The sequence below is a fragment of the Pelophylax lessonae genome (genome assembly GCF_965119305.1).
Source record: "Pelophylax lessonae genome assembly, chromosome: 8".
Lineage (NCBI taxonomy): Eukaryota > Metazoa > Chordata > Amphibia > Anura > Ranidae > Pelophylax > Pelophylax lessonae.
The window spans coordinates 191,740,098-191,764,365 of record NC_138775.1 but is presented as its reverse complement, the minus strand read 5'-3'; the positions used below and the strand labels follow the sequence as shown (position 1 = coordinate 191,764,365).

The window sequence follows — 24,268 nt, the reverse complement described above, 5'->3', positions numbered from 1 at the left end:
GTGCTTTTCAGTTCCAGAAAAAAAAATACAACATGCTGCTTTTTTCCTGCACAGAACTGTACTGGCGCACATTAAAAAGTATCATATAAAACTCCAGGTCCCTGTACAGTGGAAAAAAAAAAACAGGAAAAAATAAGAAAAAAAGTACCTGAGAAGCATCCGGAAATGCATTTAAAAAAGTGCATGCAGCAAAGCATACGGGATGGATCTAGTTTACTTTTTTGTGGTGTGAACTGGCCCATCTAACTTTTTTACAGTAATTTTTTAACACCAGGTGATTTTACTACAAGGTCAGCTCAGGTGTACATAAGCCCTTCATTGACCTACGTTGTCCAAATTTCATGGCGGTGGAGTTCAGAAGATTCTTATATTGACGTTCATTTTCCAGATATCTTTGCAACTGTACCATGGTAGTTGTAATTATTGTAGCATAACACTCTTTTGCCTAGTATTTTCTGTATGGAATTGTATTTTTTATACTGTTTGTATTAGAAATAAATAGAAATGGTGGACTTAGGCATGAGTTTATGTAACTTTGTATCAACTCTATAGTTTGCTACTTTCCTCAACCCTGAGTCCATAATAAAACAACATACAAAGTCCACTAACCCATAGCAGCTAATCTACAAATATATTTCATTGTTTGGACTGCATTAACTGCAGAAAGGCAAAATCAAATCAAGCCCTTTATTGATATAGCCAGATTTAATTACAGAAAATGCAACCCTGTATCACGTTTGAAGTGTTTCATATCAATTGCTTTACAGACATTAAAAAACAAAAAATTCAGTCAACTATCCTTTATTGTTAAGCATGTAAAAAATGGCCAAGCAACTCTATAACTAATTTAGCCTTCATAATGTCTTATATTTACACAGGCAGTACACAATGTAATTGAATTTGTCATTTGAAAAGGATCCAGCATTTGCCTGTATTCAGAAAAAAAGAAAGTAGAGTTTAGAGTATAATTGGATTTTCACCATACATGATGCATTTGTACTAGGCTCTGCAGTCATTGAAAATGCCAATATAATAGGTTACCTTTACTAAAGATATATTCTATTTCCAGCAGCTTGACCTGCCCCAATGTTGCTTCACACAATTGATTCCTGTCCGACGCTAGAAGGTGCTGTTTAGAGACTAGAAATCTGCTCTTGATTGAGTTGAATGAGCAAGCTGTCCCTATTCAAATCATACAGCCAGGAGACTGTGAGCAGTATTGCTGGAAACTGGACTTTTTATTAATAAATGTAAAATATCACATTGATATTCCTTCAGAGACTGATGGAACAAATACACATGTAGATTATTTAGTAAAAGTTCAAATATACTTTAATTTGTAACTTAGAGTGCTCAGGCAGTGAATTAGATGATTGTTTGTACTTTGCTATAACTAATGTCTCACACCTTTATATATCATTATAGTCCTGAACTCTGCACACTGTGATTTGTGACTGATTTTGCTAGAAAATGCCTAAAATGTCCTATTTCCTCTGGGTAACACTGCTGTCTACTGTTCTGGCAGAGCTGAGTAACAGACACACCCCTTGCCATAAGCTTTCCAACACAGATTTGTATTGCAGAGAATTGGAAGGGATGTGTCTGACCTGTTGTATTACAGAATGCACTTGATCTAACTCTGGCACCTATTAAATTGTACCGTCTTATTTACACTCTATATACAGCTAATAACTAGAAAGTGTAAGCGAAGGTAAGACCTGGAAAACAGAGTTTGTTTTTACAAAGTCTATATGACCACATATCTAACATGTTTTCAGTTGGTATGACTCTGCTTTGCAGTTAAATTTCAAAATCGTATATCTGTAAATCTGCCTTTGCTTATTCCATTTGCTTATTCCTAAAGCTGGACTCCAAGTATAGACTTTATTACAAAGTTAAAAAAAAAATTAAAAATCCAGCTTGGAACAAAGTAAATATACGCCATACCTATGGCAGCTGGAAATCACTGTAGCCGTCTCCGCTACTATAGTGATTTCCCCTATATTCCAGGTCCTGTGTTGAGGCATTTTCTCATTGGACTAAATGAACAGTCTCACCTACAGATAGAGGAAGATTAAATAAGTGCAATAGAATTGGCTCTTAGTATGACCTGGAAGCAATGCCTCAAATATTGGATTTTAAAGGGAATATTCTTTTATGATTACCATTCAGCATGAGTAACCTGGCTGCACTCTGCAGTTCTAACAAAGGGCTTGGATAGTAATTTTCTGATCTTAGCATTGTACAGTAAAGAATGGTGCCAATATAGCAATTTTTAGATCTTGAAGCTTAGGCAGATCCATGGTAGGAACATGAAAAAAATTGTGGTGTGACCAACCAAGGTAGGACACCGCCACCAGAAACCAACTAAGATCCATGGTAGGAATCAATTTGTTGTTACATTATATTTGTGCATTACTTTTATATAGTAACTGACAACCCATAAAGGGTCAAGGTGCTTGGAAACATAAGCCATGGGTATAAAAATTACTTCCATGTTCATTATTAATGTTCTCTGTATTTATCCAACATGCTAAAATGTCAAACAAAAAATACAGTGTTTACAACAGAGCAGCACTTTTGCAGATGCATTCTGTTCATTTTGCTCTAGGAAGCTGTTCTGTAGTGAGGTATGGCAAGTACTGTGTGTGCTAGTTTATATGTAGAGCTACAGCCCTCTAGGGTGCCTGTAGATGCCACTTCATCATCTCCGGAATCCGCTGTCACATTTGGTGAATTACACAGAAAATTAGAGCGAACAAAGCCTGTTCGTTACAAATTTATTTTTCTTTAGGTGGAGGGGCAGGTGCAACTTTGACGTCCCGTGTGGCTCCTGCAACACGAGGATGTAAACGGATATCCTCATCTTCTGTTTGTTGTTTAGCAAAATTTACAAATACCTGTGAAGAACAAATCATAAATTATAACTACAGCATCAAGTTCACAAGGGATGGAAAAGCACAAGAGGTGGATTGGTTCAGCACATTGCAGTAATGTGTAAGCTAAATGTTTGGATATAACAAATTCTACTTCGAAATTCTCTCCAATGAGGTTTTAAAAGCAAAACATTTACATTACAATTAAGAACAGATTTTTTTTTTTATTGTATACATTACAAAACGTACCATGTAATAAAAACAACATACATAAAAATAATCACAAATATTATATAGCAGCCAAGCCCAATTTTGACACAGATAGGACTTTTTACATGTAAAGTCTAATTTGTTTTTTCATCCAAGTCCCTTGACGAGGTAACCCAACATGTTTCAATGTCTTTATCTTTATCTTAGTCAGTGGTAAGGCTATGCCACTCTGGAATAAATGCACTGTTCACCAATATAATACCAAGAATTGCAGAAGTTGAATGTTTCTTCTACTTACATATTGATTTATACATGTACAATTAAATTGGTTCTATGGATCGTTTCTCTGCCTTTTCGCTAAGATCAAGTGTAGTATCTTTTCTCATCAATGATCCAATGGGGGCGCTGTGCTGTCATCTTACCTGACCAAGCTTGAGTGGCGGCTATGCAAACCTGCTGGAGTGATGGGGACCTGCAAGGTTAGTATCGGCAGGAACTGAAACCGGAGCGACTGAGCGTAAATTGGGGGCCGGGAGTAAGTTCTCCCCGAGAAAGCTGGAAGGGTCCATTACCTCCTGATTTGAATGGGCTACCTTGTCTGGCCAGGGGCCGGGAGGGCAGAAGGTGTGCGGTGACTGTGCCCCCTGGGAGTGGTCGCCCCAGGGGTGCTCTTAGTAACACATGGGTGTAGGATCCCAACGTGTGAATAGGCACAAGGTCACAACACCAAATTTGCTTACCTTTCTGCACTGCGCCTCATGGGCTGGGCCTTTTGGCTAAAGTCCGGGGCAATTCTTGCTTACCAGGCCCTAGGGCCTGGCCAGTGCACATTTGGCATGGCCACTTTATTAATTTCCTATTTATTCCTTCACTTAACTTCGTTTGTTACTTTCGCTTTTGTGTGTGTTTTCATGGATTGTTGGGTATGAGTCCTCGGGCTTACCTTGAGGCTACATTCACACCTGAGCGTAGCGTTTTTGCGCATTTCTACTGCGATTTTACAGCGATTTACAGGCGTTTTTTGTGCAGGCGTTTTTAGATTGAATAGAGACCAATGGAAAACGCCTGTAATCTGCCCAAAAAGAAGCTCATGTACTTTTTTGAGTGTTGGGCGTTTTGCTCACAGCGTCAAAACGCTCAGATATGAACAGGGGCCATTGAAATGAATAGGATTTGTCTTGTTGGGCGTTTTGAGAGCTGATCCTAGAGCAGAAAAACTCCCCAAAAACGCCCCAAAACGCCTACATGTGAACAGAGCCTGAAGTCTAGGGGGAGGATGTGTGGCCCTCAGGTTCCTTCCTCCCCTGCCTCTGGGGGGTCTCTCTTCGGGAGAGCCCCTTGACCTAGTATTCGGGGTAGGCTTCGGTTGGCCTGAAGAACAAGGTCTGCCAGGCCTTCAGAACATTAATCCCTGTCAGGAGCCTTGCGTCCCGGGGGATCAGGGTAGAAGTCCTACCTCTTTGGAGGGTGGACTAAAGCACACCCTTAAGTGCACTTTTTTGTTTGTTTCACATGCACATTTTTTGTTCACTTACGGGTTTTTTTGTTGTAGGTTTTGCACCACCGCGGACTAAGAAAAAAAAAAATTGGTTCTATGGGCTCAAGGTTTTTTACCTTCATATATTCTATGCATTAGGGTAAAAAATCCTTCTCCGTGCTGCAGCCCCCCTAATTCTTACCTGTGCCCCATTTTGATTCAGCAATGTGCATGAGAGCACACTCCAGGACTGTCCCTCCTCATTGGCTTAGACAGCCATTTACTCCCACTGCTGTAAATTACAACCACTGAGGAGTGAGCCTGCTTGGGTGCCCCTCTTGCTAGTTGCTTGCTCTGGGGGGTACTCGACCGGAGGGAGGGCCAGGAGGGCCAGCAAGGGACCCAAGAAGAGGAGGATTGGGGATGCTCTGTGCAAAAACGCTGCACCGAGCAGGTAAGTATAACATCTGAACATGAGGCTTGGAATGTGGTTACTTCCGCATATGATGCACTTCCTGTTTACCCCGGAAGTGATGTTGCGCTCCATAGCCACATTGAAAACAAAGCTTGGAGCACACGCCGTTTCCATTTTGAGCTTGATTTGTCTGCACAATAGGCATCCATAGCCACATTGAAAACGAGGCTTGGAGTGCAAGCCGACGCCATTTTGGGCTCGGTTTGTCTGCACAGTAGGCATCTTCTCATTGGGTGACTTATTACTACTTAGATTATAAATAAGTGGCTTTTGTGGGTGTTCGGCTGGCACTACCTTTTGAAAAAAGCATTTATGCTGAAATGCGTCAAGGCCACGCTGCTGACAGGCAACCTTTGCATCTGTATATGCTCTTTACCACAAGATGTTTGTAAGTGCAATTTGGTGTATTTTTATTTAATAAAAAATTTTAGCAGTGTTACTCTATTTTGTGCTTGCTTGTTTTTTGGTTCATTTCTGGCCATTTGACGGAGTGAGAGCCTCTCTGGTGTGACGGTTCATATCTGCTATCACCTCTTCACCTCAACATCAGTGACCTCTGTCATCCCTTCGGATTATGCATCCATTGTACAACAAGCTGATTTGACTCATATGCTATATGGAATTTTGAGTCCTATCGTTCTGGTGAGCACATTATATCCCTATATCTTGTTGGTGTTGGAATCCAGTGAGCACTTCAATTATCACCGTTGTGGACTGTTTTTTCACTTCACATATGAGCCTTTAATATCACTTTAAATCAGCCGTTATTGTTAAATCTGGATGTCTTCTCTCTCCCTCTAAGATCTTCACATGGATACACAAAGGCCAGCCTGAATCATTGTAAATATCAATGAAGTATAGGCCAATCTCACGTAAAGCGATATGCAAGTGGAAGAAATGTTTGACTTCTGTAATTCTTGGTATTTTACCACGAAACACTGTTGATTGCTTTTGAATGTATTCCAGAGTGGTATAACCTTATACCTGATGAAGATGAAGACCATTGAAATGCATTGGGTTACCCAGTTAAGGGACTTAGATGTAGAAATAAAATAGAATATACATGTAAAAAGTCTGATATGGGTCAAAACTGGGTTTGGCTACGATACAGTATAATATTTTATGATTATTTTCATCCATTTTGCATGTATGTTGTTGTTTTTATATTACATGACACATGTTTTATAATGTATGAAATAAAGCGAAATATGGTGGCAACCCCAAAAAGAGTCCAAATCCCTTTGTTGTAATTAAATGTTTGGATATGTGTAATCCTCAAATAAATGAAGCTGTGAAGCCCAACTCTGGCCAAAAACTTTGCATTTCATTTGGGATACAGTAGGGAAAGGTAAGAGCCTCTGTCAGATTTTTGTTGTGTTCCATGTCCTTAACCGGTTGCCGACCGCCGCACGACTATATACTGCGGCGGTCAGCCCCGGCCAGGCAGAGTGACGTATCGGTACGTCACTCGCCTGTCACTGACTTGCGAGCCTATTGCGGGCGCGGCTCGTTCGCAGACAAGTCAGTGCGTGTGACCGGCGGACTCGATGTCCGCCAGTCACACTACGATCGCTCCTGTGAAGGGAGAAAGACAGAGCGGCTTGTGTAAACAAGCTGCCTGTCAGTTCTCCCTGTGTAAAAGTGAAGATCTGTCCGTTCTACTATGTAGAACAGTTGATCTTTGCTTTTACACCAATAGGAATGTCCCTGCACAGTTAGAATCACGCCCCTAGGACACACTTAACCCCTCCCTGTCCAATAAAGTTAACCCCTTCCCTGCCAGTGTCATTTTTGCAGTAACAGTGCATATGTATAGCACTGATTACTGCAGTAATGTCACTGGTACCCCCAAAAGTGTCAAAAATGTCAGTCAAGGGTCCGATCTGTCCGCCGCAATGTCGCAGTACCGAAAAAAAAAAAGCAGATCGCCGCCATTACGCGTTAAAAAAAAAAACACCAAAAATGACAAAAATCTTTCCCTTTGTTAGTAAACGCGATAACTTTTGCGCAAACCAATCAAAATACGCTTTTTGCGATTTTTTTTTACCAAACATAGGTAGCATAAAACAAATTGGCCGAAAAATGTTAAAAAATTTTGATTTTTACATTTTTTTTTGGGGAATTTCATATAAAAAAATGTGAAAAATATTGTTATTTTTGCAAAATTTACGCTCTTTTTTTGTTTATAGCGCGTGATCAAAAAATCGCACAGGTGATCAAATACCACCAAAAGAAAGCTCTGTTTGTGGGAAAAAAAGGACGTCAAATTCGTTTAGGTACAGCGTCGCACGACCGCGCAATTGTCCGTTAAACTCACGCAGTAAAAAATCGCAAAAAAAAACCCTGGTCCTTTAGCAGCCAAATCCTCCGGGGCTTAAGTGGTTAATAGGGTTATTACAGGAAGTAATGGGAAATCTTGTCAACAGTGACACAGACAAAAAAACGGATTTTTGTAAGATCTTACCGTAAAATCCTTTTCTCTTAGCTCATTGACAGACGTAGTCCTCGGTGATTCAGCACCTTCGGGTTATGCTGCCTCCACAGGAGTAGGACTAGACAGGAAATAAAAAATGCTCTGGCCACACCCTAGGGGCAGTCCCCGAGGGTATATCCTCTCTCTCCCTGCTACAGCACATCAGTTATGTCACAAAGCAGTGTTTAGAGAATTTAACCCAACCCAACTCCAAAAACAGAGGGGCGGGTACTACGTCTGTCAATGAGCTAAGAGAAAAGGATTTTACGGTAAGATCTTACAAAAATCCGTTTTTCTCTATCGCTCATTGACAGACGTAGTCCTCTGTGATTCAGCACCTTCGGGACGTCCCAAAGCAGTACCACAAATGAGGGGTGGGAAAATGGAAAATTAAATCCAAATCTAGAAGGCCCAACCGGTGCCAACTAGAAGTTTACAATGCTCATCCTCAATGATGAGACTCAACAGAAAAAAATTTTTCAACAGAAAAAACCCTCGAGGTAGACCGCCGGTCTCCTCAAATTGCGGCCTGCAAAACTTTGCGGCCAAATGAGGCATCCGCCGATGCCATCACATCAATCTTATAAAATTTTGTAAAGGTATGTACCGACGACCAGGTGGCCGCCTTACATACCTGGACCACTGACGCCTGATGGCGGAAGGCCCAAGAAGTACTGAGCGCTCGAGTGGAGTGCGCCCTAACAGGGAACGGAGGACTCCGACCCTTAATAGAATAAGCCTGTACCACCGTCTGTCTGATCCATTTGGCGATAGTCGCGGCAGCTGCAGGCAACCCCTTTCTGGGGCCATCCGGGATCACAAAAAGTGAATCCGTCTTACGGAACGATTCCGTCGCCTTCAGGTATACCCTGATTGCCCGAACCACATCTAAGGAATGCAACGCATGTTCCCGATGATGATTGGGCTGAGGACACAAGGAAGGTAGTACAATATCTTCATTCAGATGAAAATCTGAAACCACCTTAGGAAGAAAGGATGGCTTAGGATGAAGCACTACCTTATCCCTATGAATCACTAAGTATGGGGACTGGCATGATAATGCAGCCAGTTCTGACACCCTGCATGCAGAAGTGATAGCCACCAAGAAGGCCACCTTCTGGGATAAAGTAAGCAAGGGAATCTCCCTGATGTTTTCAAAGGGAGGTTTCTGTAGAACCGTCAAAACCAAATTAAGATCCCAGGGCGGTAAGGGCGCGCGGACTGGTGGAGCCAGGTGCCGCACCCCCTGGATGAAATTTCGCACCAAGGACTTGGTAGCTAAAGGTTTCTGAAAGAAGATTGCTAATGCTGAAACTTGACCTTTGATGGTACTCAAGGCTAGTTTCTGCTCAACCCCTTTCTGCAGAAAGGCCAGTATTCGGGTCACCGAATAGGTACGTGGAGGAATCCCTAAAGATTCGCACCACGCGATATAAGTCTTCCATGTGCGATAATAAACCTTGCTGGAAGTCGCTTTCCTTGCTTTAATAAGGGTAGGAATAACTGAAGCTGACAACCCTTTGTCCTTCAGTACCTGGGTCTCAATGGCCAGGCCATTAAAACCAGCGACTGTAAAGCATGATGGAAGATTGGTCCTTGAGACCGCAGAAACTCCCTGAGACGAAGTTCCCAAGGAACGTCCGCGACCAGTCTGTCCAAGTTGGCCAGACCGGCTATACGAGGCCAGCCTAGAATTTCTAGGACCACTGGCGTTGACTGGATCTGACCCAGACGGCCCTAGAGCTATCTGGTCCCGATCATCAGTCTGCTCCTTCTCTGTTCCCACACATTTATCAGACACCTGATTCCTATCCGGAACGGTGATTTCTTCTGGTTGAACCTCCGGGACCGAAGTCACCTGGCTAGAGGCTTCTCGGGCTGTCTGTTCAACTGGATCCGTTTCTTGTGGGGAACTGAGACTAATCTTTGGAAAAGGTAAAGAAAAAGATCTGTTCAGGGAAAGGTAACTGCCACTCCCTGTAGTACTTAAATGTTGGAAGGGAAGAATCGCACCGGTAACAGTGATCGATGCTCGATCTAATGCCCTGAATACCGGTGAAGACGTCCCCCCACCCTCAACCCGGGTGGGGGCGCACCTTCAGGCTGTGTAATTCTTTGCTTCGGGTTTGGCTGAGTCGGTCTTTTGTTTGTCCGACCAGCCCCTTTTGAACGCGCCTGGAGGAGCCTTGCCTTTCCCGCTTGTTCCAGCCGGGCGTGCGAACCCTTTATGGGCGGTAAAGAAAGGTCCTTGCTTGTTACGAGGTCCTTTAGCTCTTGCCGTTTGTGGCAAGAAAGTGCTCTTGCCCCCAGTGGCATTCTTGATGATCTCATCTAGAGTGGCACCAAATAGGCGATTCCCCTGAAAGGGGAGATTCATCAAGGTCTTTTTGGAACCTAGGTCTGCTGACCAGCATTTTAACCACAGCACACATCTGAGGATTACCGCTGACATAGATGCTTGCCCTAATAGGGGAGTAGTATCCAAGGCTGCGTCACAGACGAACTGTAGTCCTTGTATAATCTGTTCCATTAATTCAGATGTTCCCTGGGGGATATCTTTCCCCCTCAGGTCTTGGCGTACCAGTCTCGCCCATTCCGTTAGTGTCTGGGAAACTAGACCAATAACAATTACTGGTCTAAATGCTGACCCTATCAGGGAGAAGATAGTGCGGGACTCCGCTTCCACCTTTCGATCCACCGGATCCTTAAAGGACGAAGTGTCCTCCACTGGGATAACCGTGGCTTTATTCAGCCTGGAAATAGGTGGGTCCACCACCGGTGGTACCGTCCATTTCTTAATGAAGGATTCCTCAAACGGATAACGTCTATCAATACGCTTGGAAATAGTAGAGGTACGCTTAGAATGTTCCCATTCTACCTTAATCTTATTATCAAAACACTTGGGTACAGGAAAAACCTTCACCGTTTTGATGGGCTTGTTAGTACCAAAGGGAATCTCTGTTTCAGTTGCCTCTGCCGGTAAAACCTCAAGTCTTAAGGTTTCCCGCACCGCCTCAACTAGTGCGTCCACCAATGCTTTTTCCCGAATTATGGCGGAAGAATGAACGTCCTCCTCACTGTCTGAGGGAACTTTACCTGAGATAACAGCCCTTGCAGAGGGACCTGCAACTGCAGTAACCATCTCTGAATCTGAGTCAGAGGTGTCAGATGATATAGGGGTAGGCGGGGGTCGCTTTCTTGACCCACGTCCCTGGCAGGCCGTCTCCACCCGAGCCACCAAAGACTCCAAAACTGATGTAAATGCGTCTATACTCTGTGCACCGGCGGGTCCCGTGGTCCCCTCGAGGGAAACAGGTGGGGGTGCTTGTGTGGCAGGGTCCATGATAATTCCAGTAACTATCCGGAAATTTCAATCCAAAAATAAAACTTTTTTTTTTTTTTTTTTTTAGACCCCCAGCGCCACAAAGCCCCTCAGTGTTAGCTGCTTAGGGACCCCTATCGAGCGAGCGAGAGAGAGAGAGAGAGAGAGATCGACCCCCAGGCTCACCACTTGATGCTCAGAGTTTTCCACTGCACTTGTCTCAGCCCTGTCTGAAACTGACAGGAGGCTGCCCGGGAAGAAAGGAGGCGGCTCCGCCCCTCTGCACGCCTTCCGGCGCCTCCCCAAGCTCCACGAGGTGTTTGGGACACATCAAACTTGGCCGCCCCCATGCTGGAGACACGAGGCTACGCCAAAATGGCGGCCTCGTGCGATCTAGCAAAAACAATGGCGGCTGCATGCAATAGCGGCGTGATCACAACACGTTCTCTACATGGGGATTTAGCCTGGTCGGCGGTACCGAACCCTGGCGGACCGTAGGGCCATCGGAAGGCCTGCTATTGCTGGAGACCTGATTAGGGAGACAGTCTACATATCCCTGGCTTCTGACTGGTAGGATACTTATTATATCATAGCAAGATTCCAGTACTGCCGCTGATTACAATCTTTTAAACATTTTTACAATTAGATTGTCAGTTCCCAAACCAAGCCTCCTGGCTTTTTGCACGCAAAAATCACACTCAAAATAGGGGGATCTGTGCCATGTTTATAGGATAGAGGGAAAAACTCATCCTTACCATACAGCGAGGGCCCGCGTTCACCACAAGACCCGTCAGAGGGAAAGGGGGAACATACTACTCACCATACCGAAACCAGGCGGGCGCCAACTCCTGACAGTACCCCTCTCCACCGGGGTGGGAGGGCTGTCGACCAATCCGGACGCCGTGACTCATGGTCCTTGGCGTTTCAGCGAGACGTTTAACTCGCAGGGTCAGTCCCCGTCCAGTGGGACTATGTCGCGGCCGACCCAGCGCGGAGCTATGGCCTGCACGCGTTCGTAGGCTGAACTGGGGTGACCACTGGATCTCAACACCCAGCCCGTCGCCCAGTTCAGCTTTCTTGCTTGAAGATCTCACAGGAACACTGGAGAAAAAAAGCTATCTAAAAATCTTTTTAAGCAAAAAATCCTGCCAGGACCGAAGATCCCAACAAGGTATCTAGGTCCTTACTCCTAACTAGACAGAAAAAAACTGATGTGCTGTAGCAGGGAGAGAGAGGATATACCCTCGGGGACTGCCCCTAGGGTGTGGCCAGAGCATTTTTTATTTCCTGTCTAGTCCTACTCCTGTGGAGGCAGCATAACCCGAAGGTGCTGAATCACACAGGACTACGTCTGTCAATGAGCGATAGAGAAACTATTTTAGTAGAGTTAGAACACCATTATACCTGGCAAGGTGGTAGTTTCTCTAGAAAGATCCCCCACTAACACCCATACACTCACCCAACATGCACTCTCTCACAGCTCCTTGCTTCTATGCAGCCGGTGCTAAAAGCTGCTGTGTCAGTGAACAGGGGCCAACAATGACATTCCTCCTCTGGTCATGTGGTGCTTGGGCCTAGTGCCCGGCTGGTAGCCCAGGGCATGTCACATAGGAGCAAGTCACATGCTGTTCCATGCTTGGAATTTATTAGAGAAAATTTCATGTGTTTTGCAAAAACGCATCTTGTCCTAACCTGAGAAATTAAGTTCCATTTTGAGTTAAACGTTCATTCATTCATAGTTCAAGGAATAATGAAAACAGGTTTAAGACTGACTTAACAGTCCTTTTTTTACATACTGTAATTACCATCATGTGTTACCTGGTCTAATGTCGTCTGAGACACAGAGTATTCTTCAATGTTGAGGCTGTCTTTGTTGGAGATGAGTAATTGAAATATTTTGGCCAAGGATGAGGATGATATTTGATACTGTAACATATTGTAGTGCTTCTCCCTCTGTAAGCTGCCAGGGAAGTTGGTCTGGATGAACTTTTCTACAGGACCTGGGTCAGGTACTGCTCCGAGCTTCTGGGCTCTCAATTTCATGGTAACAATATAACCATCCCCAAATCTGCAGAAGAAAATAAACTTTAAACAATAATACAATATGGAGAAGGTTTGCTAATAACTTCATAGTGGTTTAAATACAAATAAACAATATTATATGAGAGACATGCAGTAACTGGGGTTTGGATATTACATCCTGATTAATGGAGGCTTCACCTACCTGTTATTTTAATACACATGTTGGAGTGGCGTGATGCAGCCTGTGACTATCAAAAATCTGCCCACATGATATTGTCAAAATATAATAAAAATCTGATTTCCCCCTCCCCCTTCCTCTGCCACATTCCTTTTTTCAGGGAAGGGGGTGAGAGGCGGCGGAACAGGTATGCACAATGGGAAGCCAGCTGTGAAGCTGCAAGGTTTCAATGCCGGTTTCCTTTAGTTAAGATGCGGGCACCTAACCTGAAGCCCAATGAAGAATTGGCTTGAGTGAGGTCAGCGCTGGATCCCTAGACAGGTAAGTGTCCTTATATTAAAAGTCAGCCGCTACAATGTTTGTAACTGCTAACTTTTAATTTTCTGGGGAGAGACTGAAGCTCCTGTTTATTTTTACTTTGCATTCCAAAGGAGTTTTTTTATTGTGAACAAGTGACCAGTAGCAGAGGACTAGAAGCTCCTCCTGCCACTGTTTCCCTACAGACAGGCTGGGAAAGAGCTGGGTCATGGGGCAGCTGGATATCAATAAGGAAAAAAGGTACTTAGAGTAATTTTTTTTTAAATTATAATAATTACAGTGCCATCATCCACATACATAAAGAGAAGGGATAATGTATATTAAACAGTGTGTATTTAGTATTCCTTTAATTTCAAGGATTTTGATCAGGTAAAGAAAGACTTCTTAAATAACTTACAGAATGGGTCATGGTGGAGGATGTGTGACTATGCTAACACACTAAGACCACACAAAAACACAAACTGCAGTACATGGGTTTGCCCTTGTACATGGGTTTGCATAGCAATGTGGTCCTGTAGATCTGTGTGAGCCTAATGTGTCCCCTTATTGCTCTTAACCACTTGCTGACCGCCGCAAGTACATATACTGCGGCGGTCAGCCCCTCACAGGCAAAGTGACGTATGGGTACGTCACTAGCCTGTGAGGCTCTGGGGAGCGAGCACGTGCCGCCGGAGGCGCGCTGGCGCTTGGTCACGGACCCCCCCATGTCCGCCGGGCACTCGCGATCGTCCGTTAGAGCGGGAGAAAGGCAGGCGGCTAATGTAAACAAGCCGCCTGTCATTCTCCCCTGTGTACGAATAGTGATCATACGGTTCTACTATGTAGGACCGTTGATCACTGTTCCTACACCTCAAGCCACAGCCAATCACAGTTAGAAACACGCCCCTAGGGACACACACAACCCCTCCCTCTCAGTTAACCCCTTCACTGCCAGTGTCATTTTACAGTAACAGTGCATATGTATAGCACTGATTACTGTAGTAATGTCACTGGTAACCCCAAAAGTGTCAAAAATATCAGTCAAGGGTCCGATCTGTCCGCCGCAATGTCGCAGTCCCGCAAAAAAAATTGCAGATCGCCGCCATTACGCGTTTAAAAAAAAAACAACAAAAATTACAAAAATCTTTCCCTTAGTTAGTAAACGCAATAACTTTTGCGCAAACCAATCAAAATATGCTTTTTGCGATTTTTTTTTAACAAAAATATGTAGCATAAAACAAATTGGCCTAAAATGTTAAAAAATTTAGATTTTTACATTTTTTTTTTGGGGAATTTCATATAAAAAAGTGTGAAAAATATTGTTATTTTTGCAAAATTGACGCTCTTTTTTTGTTTATAGCGCATGATCAAAAAATCGCACAGGTGATCAAGTACCACCAAAAGAAAGCTCTGTTTGTGGGAAAAAAAGGACGTCAAATTCGTTTAGGTACAGCGTCGCACGACTGCGCAATTGTCCGTTAAAATCACGCAGTGCCGAATCGCAAAATAGGCCCTGGTCAGGAAGGGGGTAAAATCTTCGGGGCTTAAGTGGTTAAAAAAGACAGTGTAGATCTACCCCCTGATATGGGAATGCAGTAGGAATTAGAACACAAATTAAAAAACATTTTTCACTCAAGTAACACTGGGCTCCTAATCATCTCTATCCGATTACCCTGATTTGGTACAGCCCTTCACAAGAGATATCTCAAAGCGTGCTTATGCCTCGTACACACGATCAGCTAACCGGAAGAATAAAATTGCTTTCAAATTAATCACACGATAATATAATCGTTAGTGCCGATCGACTCGTTCGACTGCCGATCACGACAGTTCCTCCATTATCATCCGAAGGGACAACTACGAAAACTTTTCTCGGATGATAGCCTAGAGAACGACAATCGTTTAATCAGTACTGTATGTGTCTGCTAAAAATCGATGGACAAAGACCACGTATGATCGGAAACACGAAAATAACTCAGAAGGAGATGGGAGAACGTAAACAATGTTCAAACTGCGAAACATACGACCAGAAAATCATTTCCAGGGTATCGCAATGTCTCTCAATATTTGGTCAGTACTTTAAAAATACAGCAATTATGATAAGCCTGGCTGCCATTGCTTGATGTATTGTTGCCACAATACGAAAGGAAATGGCAAAAAGGCGTGGCAGACACAGGGGTCACATGTATTTGACATCCCTTCTGATATGTAGCTACGCAAAAAGGAAGCTTTTCCAGAATCCGTAAGAAAGAAACGTATGTTTAGTAGAGCACATTTAGCACTGTTGAATTTAATAATAATATCATGCAACAGAAGTCGTCCGATTATCTGATCGTGTGTACACGGCATTAGCAGACTGTTATCAGGTTAGAAGAGATAAAAAGTGTTTTATACCTCATAATCATCCCAGACACTGTCCTCATTATGGTGACTACCATAGACCTAAACATATTATACAAATACTAACAAAAAATAAAATAAAATCAATTAAAAGCATCAGAAACCAATCTGTCCGGTACCCTAATTTACACTATCAAAAAATGTTCCTATATAGGACACGAATATGCTAAAGTGGAGTTCCACCCTAAAATGTATCTTCGGTCCATCTTCTTGCTCCGGGTCACCTGAAAAACAAATGGATAATCACAATTTTTTTTTTTTTTACTTACCTTGTTTTAGAAGATAATATACTTACCTTACTTCCTCTTCCTCCCTCGGCGGGCCACGGCGAGTCGTCACTTCCTGGCTTGCAATGATTCCTGAGCTGAACGTCATCGCTCCTAGGAATCAATGCGCCTGCACCAGCCCCAACGTCAGTTCCGGTGCAGGCGCGTCATACCTTGCTAAACAGCTTCTGGGCACACCCAGAAGCTGTGCAGGGATGACGCAGTGACGGTGGGGCCGGTGCATTGCATCGTGGGACCGAAGAGGATGGAAGAGGATGCAGAAGAGGATCGCTGCTGGCTTCAGCTGCCCACACCTGAGATGGCAGCGCTGGACAATACATTTTCAAGGTAAGTATTTCTTCTAAAAGGTAAGTGCAACCCAGGACAGTTCAGAGGCTATCCATTGTGGAATGCACTAGCCCTGACTGTCCCGGGGGTATTTTTATGTATTTTGTTTTGTTTTAGGTGGAACTCCGCTTTAAGGACAGCAGCGTAATGTGTTACATAGTTACATAGTTTGTGAGGTTGAAAAAAGACATCAGTCCCTCCAGTTCAACCTATGATGTGTGTGTGTGTGTTTGCTGTTAACCGTACATTGAATACCCCTGTATGTTGTGGTCTTTAAGGTGCCCATCTAATAGTTTTTTGAAACTATCGATGCTCCCTGCTGATACGACCTGTTGATTTCTATATACCACCCCATGCCATGGCCTTTGTTGGCAATGCACCCTGAATTTGTGGGCAGAGAGGCTGGAAGAGACAGACTGGCCATTCTGCGTTTAGTATATCCAGAAACAATGACAAAACTCTACAGTTTGGCTCAATGGATACAGACCCGGAGTAGAGTCAATTGTACGTACACAGTACATTTTTCCATCAAGTAAAATGCAGAAACTGTACAGGGGAAGAAAAAAATCTTGACAAAGCCAGACTAAACTGGCAAATGGTGTGGTAGTTTGAAAACTTTCCTTATACGTTGTAAATTATGTATTGTCATCCTAGACTGTAGGCTGCATAAATTATACCCATCATTACCTATTATAAGAAGAAATGCAAAATAGGTTTTCTGTCTGCAAAACAACACAAACATTTATGATGCCACCAATATAATATTTAAATTGCCATACCTGTATTTAAGATGCTGGATTGTGCCAAGACATTTAAAGGTGCCTTTAACCATTATGGCAAGACGGGTGCAGAGAGCTTCACATTCTTCCATACTAAAGGAAAAAGCAAAAATACAACATAAGGTTAAACTACGGATTTTTATACTATAGATGTGTTTTTGTCAGAACAGTGGTAAAATAACTGGCAGCTCTGCAAGGAACACAAACTTCAATTCCCACTGAAGACACTATATAAGCTGTGTGGATTTCCTTGCACAATCTAAATCAGCCGTTTATAACCAGGGTTCCTCAAGAGGTTGATAGAGGTCCCTTGAGCTGTAACTGATTGACTTCTCACCTGATGGTGCTTGCATAACCCTGGGTCCAGCGCAACTTTGGCGTACCCAGCAGCATGACACCAATCATCTTTTTACCTAAGAGTGGCATTCTGATCACGACTGTAAGGACAATATTCTTCTCACTGACCATAAATGCAAGGAACATTTTTCCTTCTGACTCTAATTATTTCATTTGTCCCCCGAAACATGAAAGGTTCCTCTAGAGTAAAAAGGCTGAAAAGGGCTAATCTAAACATACATATAAGGTTATTAGCTTCCATTCAAACTAGTCCTACGGTGTATGCATGAGTGGGGTAGAGACAAAGAAGTCCTGTAAGCATTGGTTTCATCAAACAATACCAAATCATTTATTGTTTTGGAGTCTCCTTACCAATAATAATTATACATATATGTAAAAAATAGTGGAGGAATTTGCCCATTCCTCCCCAGCTAGTCATATTTATCAACGGTGGGAGAAAGCATAGGTATGTCACGACTTCTGGTGCTCTTACAGCAAGACATAAACACAGCACAAGAATTCTGTCACTGTAGGCACAACGTCTTTAGCACTGAAACCAACACCTTTCACCTCATTTACAAAAAACATCTCCTACTCTGGTTTAGAATATTGTAGAGGTAAATTAATATATAAGATGATTGTGATGCCAGTGGTGGTAATGGGATGTTTACCTATTGCCTATAAGCACATGCCTTTTCTGCCTAATGGCAATATTATTCTGCTCAATTAGGTAATTAGAACAATTTGCTAGAAATTGTTTCTATGTAGCACCACCATCTTTTATATTAAAATACAAAGTGATACAGTAAAGGGTAAGGTAATACAAATACACAAAACAACAAAGGAGAAGTATGGCTGAAGCTCTTTTGGCCATATCTCTCCTGTGGGTAACAAGAAGGTACTCCTGTCATCCAAATTCAGTCACCAGCGATCTAAAGTCCACTGTCGGCTAATGTCACAGAGCTGGTACCAGCTCTGGAGGGATCCCAACAATAATGTGGGGATCTAGCTGATCCCACCCCCTCCGCAGCCAAGGGCTCTAGTGAGTGCTGCAGAGGCAGGGTGCAGATTGGTGACTGACAGTCACCCCTCTCTGCTACATGAATAAAAATTATATAATAGCATAGATCTTACAATCTAGAGGGACAGTTCTGTTAATATATTATAGTTAGAAATTGAAATCACTCTGCCATTAAAAACTAAAGTGTTAATTTAGATGAAAACTGTTCTTGAAATTTGTGATTTTTTTTTCAGGGGTAGAAAACTGATGGACTGGCTCAGTGTGTTCTGTAAAGTGATATGTAACATGTTGGCATGAGTGCTGTATGCAGCTAGCTGGCAACAAGCAGCCTCCATGTAGATAAATTACCATTGGCATGTACCTTGATCTATGTGAGGCCACCCTGGGCTCCAGTATAACCCCATTGCCCCCCAATACCCTGACTATGGGGGATACCAGGGACTGGGCTGCAGAACTTTCTTCTGGATTCTCACCTTGGATCACACCCTATGGGTCCCCCATGGATAACTGGTGCCACAATGCCTACTCATGAGGACATACTCTCATCAACCCTTCTCCAGGGGACAGCCTGACCCAGAGTACTGTGCCTGACTACCCAACTGTACAGGGCCAAGGACCACTGTATGTTGAGGTGATGCCAGCTGGGCATCAGCCTCCAGCAGAGGGCTACAGGAGGTACCACTAGGAGGGGGTTGAGAAAGCCAGGCACAGAAACTGAGGTAAGGCACAGATTTTCCATCTAAGTATATATATATATATATATATATATATATATATATATATATATATATATATATAAAGGTGGAAAAGGTGGAAGGGACTCAGAGAGTGCTAACAGTTTATGAGGTGCAATACCTGCATTGGCAACCCATGCTTTGCCACTGGCCAGTACTACTATGTACAATTACCTGTGAGAGGTTAACACAACAGCTCTGCCTTCTTTGATAATACCGACAATGGAATTCCACAGGAAGCGACGAGACTGTGGATCCATTCCTGTTGTTGGTTCATCCTAAATTGTCAAAGTATACACCATTATGGTAATATATTGTTGAAATGGCAGTGGCACTTATTGCACATATTTAAAAAAGAGGATCACTATTAGAAGCAGGTTTGACACATTATCCTCTGCATTGTCTTGTGTTAACATGTCAGTCACCTACAGAGCTCATTAGTTCAAGCTGAAATTTACACACACACACGATAAAAAGTAAGAGGAAGGACTAGCCTTTCATCGTACGGCTCCATCCAAAGTTTCAAACAGACAAAGTAAAGCAAAGTCTTGAGGCAGGCTGCTGCTGCAATGCTGTCTCTTTAGATGACCCATAGTGCTCTGAGAATCCTTTATCATGTATTAAATTTGAATTTTTTAAAACAAATATATATATATATATAAAGAAATATAAAACTTCAGTTTTAAAAGTAAAAAACTAAAAAAAAGAATAAAATAGATCCCACACTGTTATCGTTTTTTTTTTTTTAAAGAGGTTGTGACACCTGAACATGTGGATTAAACTTGTGACTATACTATATGAGTATAATTACAGATGAAAAGGGGGGGGGGAGTATGGAGAGGGTCTGGCATAAATAGAAAACAAAGAATTTTGGCTTACCTGTGAGTTCCAAAACATGGAGTAGAGTACAGGACACAGGCAAGGCATTCATACAGTATAGGCTTGTACTATACCCCAACGATTTTACAGGTAAGTTAAAACGACTCTGATCTTAATCATGCAGTGCAGGGCATAGGCAACTTTTTCACAGATCATGGGATGTCTCAAAGCAATGATATATAATATAATAGTTGCTTAATAAAGCAATGGGTCCTGATGGTATTAATCCCAGAGTTCTCAGAGAACTTTGAGGTATAGTTGTTGGACCATTAACAGATCTTTTTAATCAATCTCTTCTAACAGTTGAAGTTCCCCATGACTGGCAGACAGCTAACATTGTACCTATTGACAAGAAGGGCAGCAAGATAGAAGCTGGCAATTATAGGCCAGTGAGTTTAACATCAGTTGTAGTCAAGTTAATAGAATTACTTCTGAAAAGAAGGATTATTGAACACATAACTGTGACCAGGTAATGCGAAACTACTTCTAGGATGCTTCACTAGAGAGATCACCAGCAGGAGGAAGGAGGTCCTGGTTCCCCTATATAGGTATTTACTGCAACCTCATTTAGAATACTTCTGGAGACCTTAGTTACAAAAAGATATTGATAAGATAGAACACGTCCAGAGATGGATAACAAGAATGGTAAAAGGTCTGGGAGATAAAATATATTGAGAGTCACTTCAGGAACTTAATATGTACAGTCTGGAGGGAAGAAGGGAAAGGGAAGACATGATTGAAACATCTAAATACATCAAGGGAGTGAATAAGAACATGGAGACATGACCTCAAACTAACTGAAAGAAAGTTCAAAACGAATCTTAGAAAGTATTATTTTACTGAAAGGGTAGTTGATGCTTGGAATAATCCTCCAGTAGAGGAAGTGAGCCAGTCAAGAGTACATGGCTTAACATGCTTGGGACAAACATAGATCTATACTTAGACAAAAAGATTAATTAAAAAAAAAAATACAAAACATGTATGAAAAAAAATAAAAAAATGGGCAGACTTGATGGACTACTAGGTCTTTTTTTTTTCTGCCATCACTTTTCTATGTATAGTAAGAATGTTTCAATTGTATAGGACAGAGATTTTTCCAATTGTCAAAATTAGAGTGGAGGTCCACCTAGACAAAGAGTTTCTTGTTTTAGAGGAATAGAAGGCCAGGAAAAACCATGCTTTAATTATTAATTAAAAGTCAGTCATGAGATTGGGGTAAGGATATTTTCTCTAAAGAGGTAACCCTATCATCCATAATTTTCAAAAAATCTCACTGTGGGATTTCTGGAAGAAAACCCTGTATTTGAAACACATCTAGAATAAGATCAGGATACTTGAGGCAAATAAGGAGCTGTGGGACAGTCCTTTGAAGCTAAACACTTAGCCAAGGGCATGAGGCAGCTTAATTTGACCTTGGGATATGTTCTGCCAGGTCTGAAGAGATCATTTCTCTTCATTATCTAGATAGTCTGTCTTGCGAGTTCTGAGAAAAAGCAGGAGCTTTGAAAACATCCTGGGTGAAGAAGTTTATTGAGGGATTTAAAGTTCAAGGGAATGACAATTCCTTCGATTGGATTTTTATATCATGGGCAGGTTTTAATAGAATCACTTGAACTTATGCTGTGATGATACTGTCAGAAAAACTACCTGGGACATGTGGTCCCTTAGAGATACAGGTCCCTTAGGAAACCTGACTGTCTTTGGACAGTTTATGGGTAATTTGACAATAGGGAACAGTGGGAAGGTTGAGTTTTGGACCCTATTTTGTGATTCTGATAACTACCAATTGGACCTGCATAGGAACTTTTGAAGGCTAGTGAGATATCCAGTTTAGTAGACATCACCCACTCCTCCTGTGAGAGTGCCCCTTCATTCTGAAGAGGACTTTGGAGAAGGCTTGGTGGCCTTTTTTGCTAAGACTTATGCCAAAATGAAGAGCTGAACTTAGGTTTTAAAGTTGCTGCCTGGGAGGAGCGAGAAGGTGCTTTGTGTTTAGAGGAGTTAAAAGCAACTAAAGAGGAGGGTTTTGTTACCTTTCTCTGAAGAAGCAAAACCTTTCCACCTGTGACTTAATTAACGAATTGTTCAAGTGCCTCACCAAACAGGCATCTTCCTTGAAAAGGCATATGCGTGAGGCAGGTTATGCTGGCAGGTTCACCTGTCCAAGCTTTTAACCAGAGAATCCTGTGCATATGAACAGAGATAAGTGCCATTCTGGAAATTTGTCTTAGAATGTGTTCCAGGGCATCTACAGAAAAATAGTAGAGCAGATGAAGGAAGCTGTAATGCCCCACAACTACATAATCCTGAAAGTCAGGGTCATGTTAAATGTTCATTGTCCTGGTCTAGTTTGCTGCAGTTGACATACTAAAATAGCAGCCAGAGCTGGTGACAAGGCTGGACCAACCAGGGTAAAGAGAGCTTTTAAGAGAGTCTCATCTTCAATGAGTACAATGAGATGTTGTTTGTTTAGGATAAAGTCTGCAGGGATTTACTATTTCGTTGTAAACTATTTGTTAACTGGATATAGTTCAGTAACATTTTTGGGTAAGTAAAAATCCTTTCAGGAGTCTCCCGATCATCATAGACTACTCATTCTATATGCTCATTAACACAGAATTTTTTCAAGGCTTAGTAGATCTCTTTGTGTCCAAAGGGGCATAGTGAGACAGAAGTGAATCTACCTGTTCTGTACCAGGGTTTTTTTGTACAGAGGCAACAAGCTTTTCAACATTAGCAAGCAGACTGCGGGAAGCTCCCTATTCAATATGGTGACAATGTGGGGGAGAGAAAAACCTGCAGACACCTCTAACACTTTTTCTACATCCTCTTCACTTCTGTCTAATTCAGACTCATCCAGCAACAGCATATCCGACCCCAGTTGAGAAACAGAAGTAGGAGAAGAGATGGGGAGTTTATGAGCTCTGGACAGAAATGATTAAGGCCATAATCTGAGAAATTTTGATAAAGATGCAGAAAATTATGCTTTTGTCAAAAAGGCCACTTGTGTGCCTGGAATAAAACTAGAATTGGATTCGGTAGCTGGTATTAAGACCAGTTCCTGCTTCGATGCAAGGGACGCAATGTTACTTTGAGGCTGAGTGTTTAGCGGGCCTTTGGCAGAGCAAATGTTCACCTGATATTTAGAGTTGGCTCCCTTTCGCCTATTCTCAGCCGTAGTGTCAAGTGATGGTATTCATTTGGAGGTACACACAGAGTGGAGTGTTGGAGGTAGGGTAAGCATGTCTGGTGGGAGTATGCGGTAACCCAGGTGTAGACCATACTTCAACAAATGGCAAAAAGGCGGGCAAAAGCGCCTGAGTTCCTTACAAAGACTCTAGGACAAAATGGTGATAAAAAGAGTGAGTAGTGGTGTGATGAAAAACCTGGTAATTCACCTGAGGCTGAGCTCTAAATGGCTGGATTTTAGCATTATGATTGAAGAATTTAAATTGTAAGTTGAATATATTCCAAACATAGTCCCATTTTACACAGTCATGGTCAAAGGTACAATGTCATCCTGTCTTACTTGTTCACAATTCCTGACTGTATATAAAGTCCAGGCTTCACCTATCACTGTTGGCATACCCACAAAAGGGTCAGCTGAGACTGAGATCCATTGTGATGGACCATGGGTCTGGACCTGTATAGCACCCTGCACACACGCACCGATTGTTGGCCGACCGATCGGCCGTCTTTTGTCCAGTGTTGTTGTGTTGGTTGAAATGTGCTCTAGACTGCACATGAATTTTATCGGCCAACAAAAACCAACTACAGAAGTGATGTCATGTTCTGGTTTACTTTTCGTGTGTTTTTTCTTCTCTGGGCATGCCCAGTCTTGCTCATCACATTTTTGTCTGCCGAAATCTGTACTGACTGAGGAACAATCGGCCGTTCTGTTGACGGCCAACAAAAATTTTATAGCATGCACACCAGATTTTGTTCGGCCGAAAAGTCGCAGTCGGTTGTCGGAAGCATCATACTAACAAGCCGACAATCGGCCGATCGGACGTTGGCCGAAAATTCACGGCCAACAATCGTTGCGTGTGTACGAGGCTTTAGTGTCAAAGTGAGCACCCAATGCAGGATTCAATCGCAAAAGCAACATTACAGACTATCCACACAGCGTGGGTTGTGGGTAAGGTTCCCAAGGTTCAACTCACACAGAAGGTCAC

The 24,268-nt window shown here is 42.6% G+C and overlaps 1 protein-coding gene across 1 annotated transcript in view; it reads right to left on the bottom strand.

The window, feature by feature from the left end:
* Nucleotides 1–2,750: 2,750 nt before the first annotated feature.
* ABCA4 (ATP binding cassette subfamily A member 4) overlaps nt 2,751–24,268 on the bottom strand; it is a 335,662-nt gene continuing 314,144 nt past the window's right edge. Inside the window, exons 48-51 of the mRNA XM_082265714.1 lie at nt 19,389–19,492; nt 17,124–17,216; nt 12,652–12,901; nt 2,751–2,900 (exon numbers count right to left, since the gene is read on the bottom strand). Coding sequence (XP_082121840.1) covers nt 2,781–2,900; nt 12,652–12,901; nt 17,124–17,216; nt 19,389–19,492 — 567 coding nt within the window. The 3' untranslated portion in view covers nt 2,751–2,780. The remainder of the gene's footprint in view (nt 2,901–12,651; nt 12,902–17,123; nt 17,217–19,388; nt 19,493–24,268) is intronic.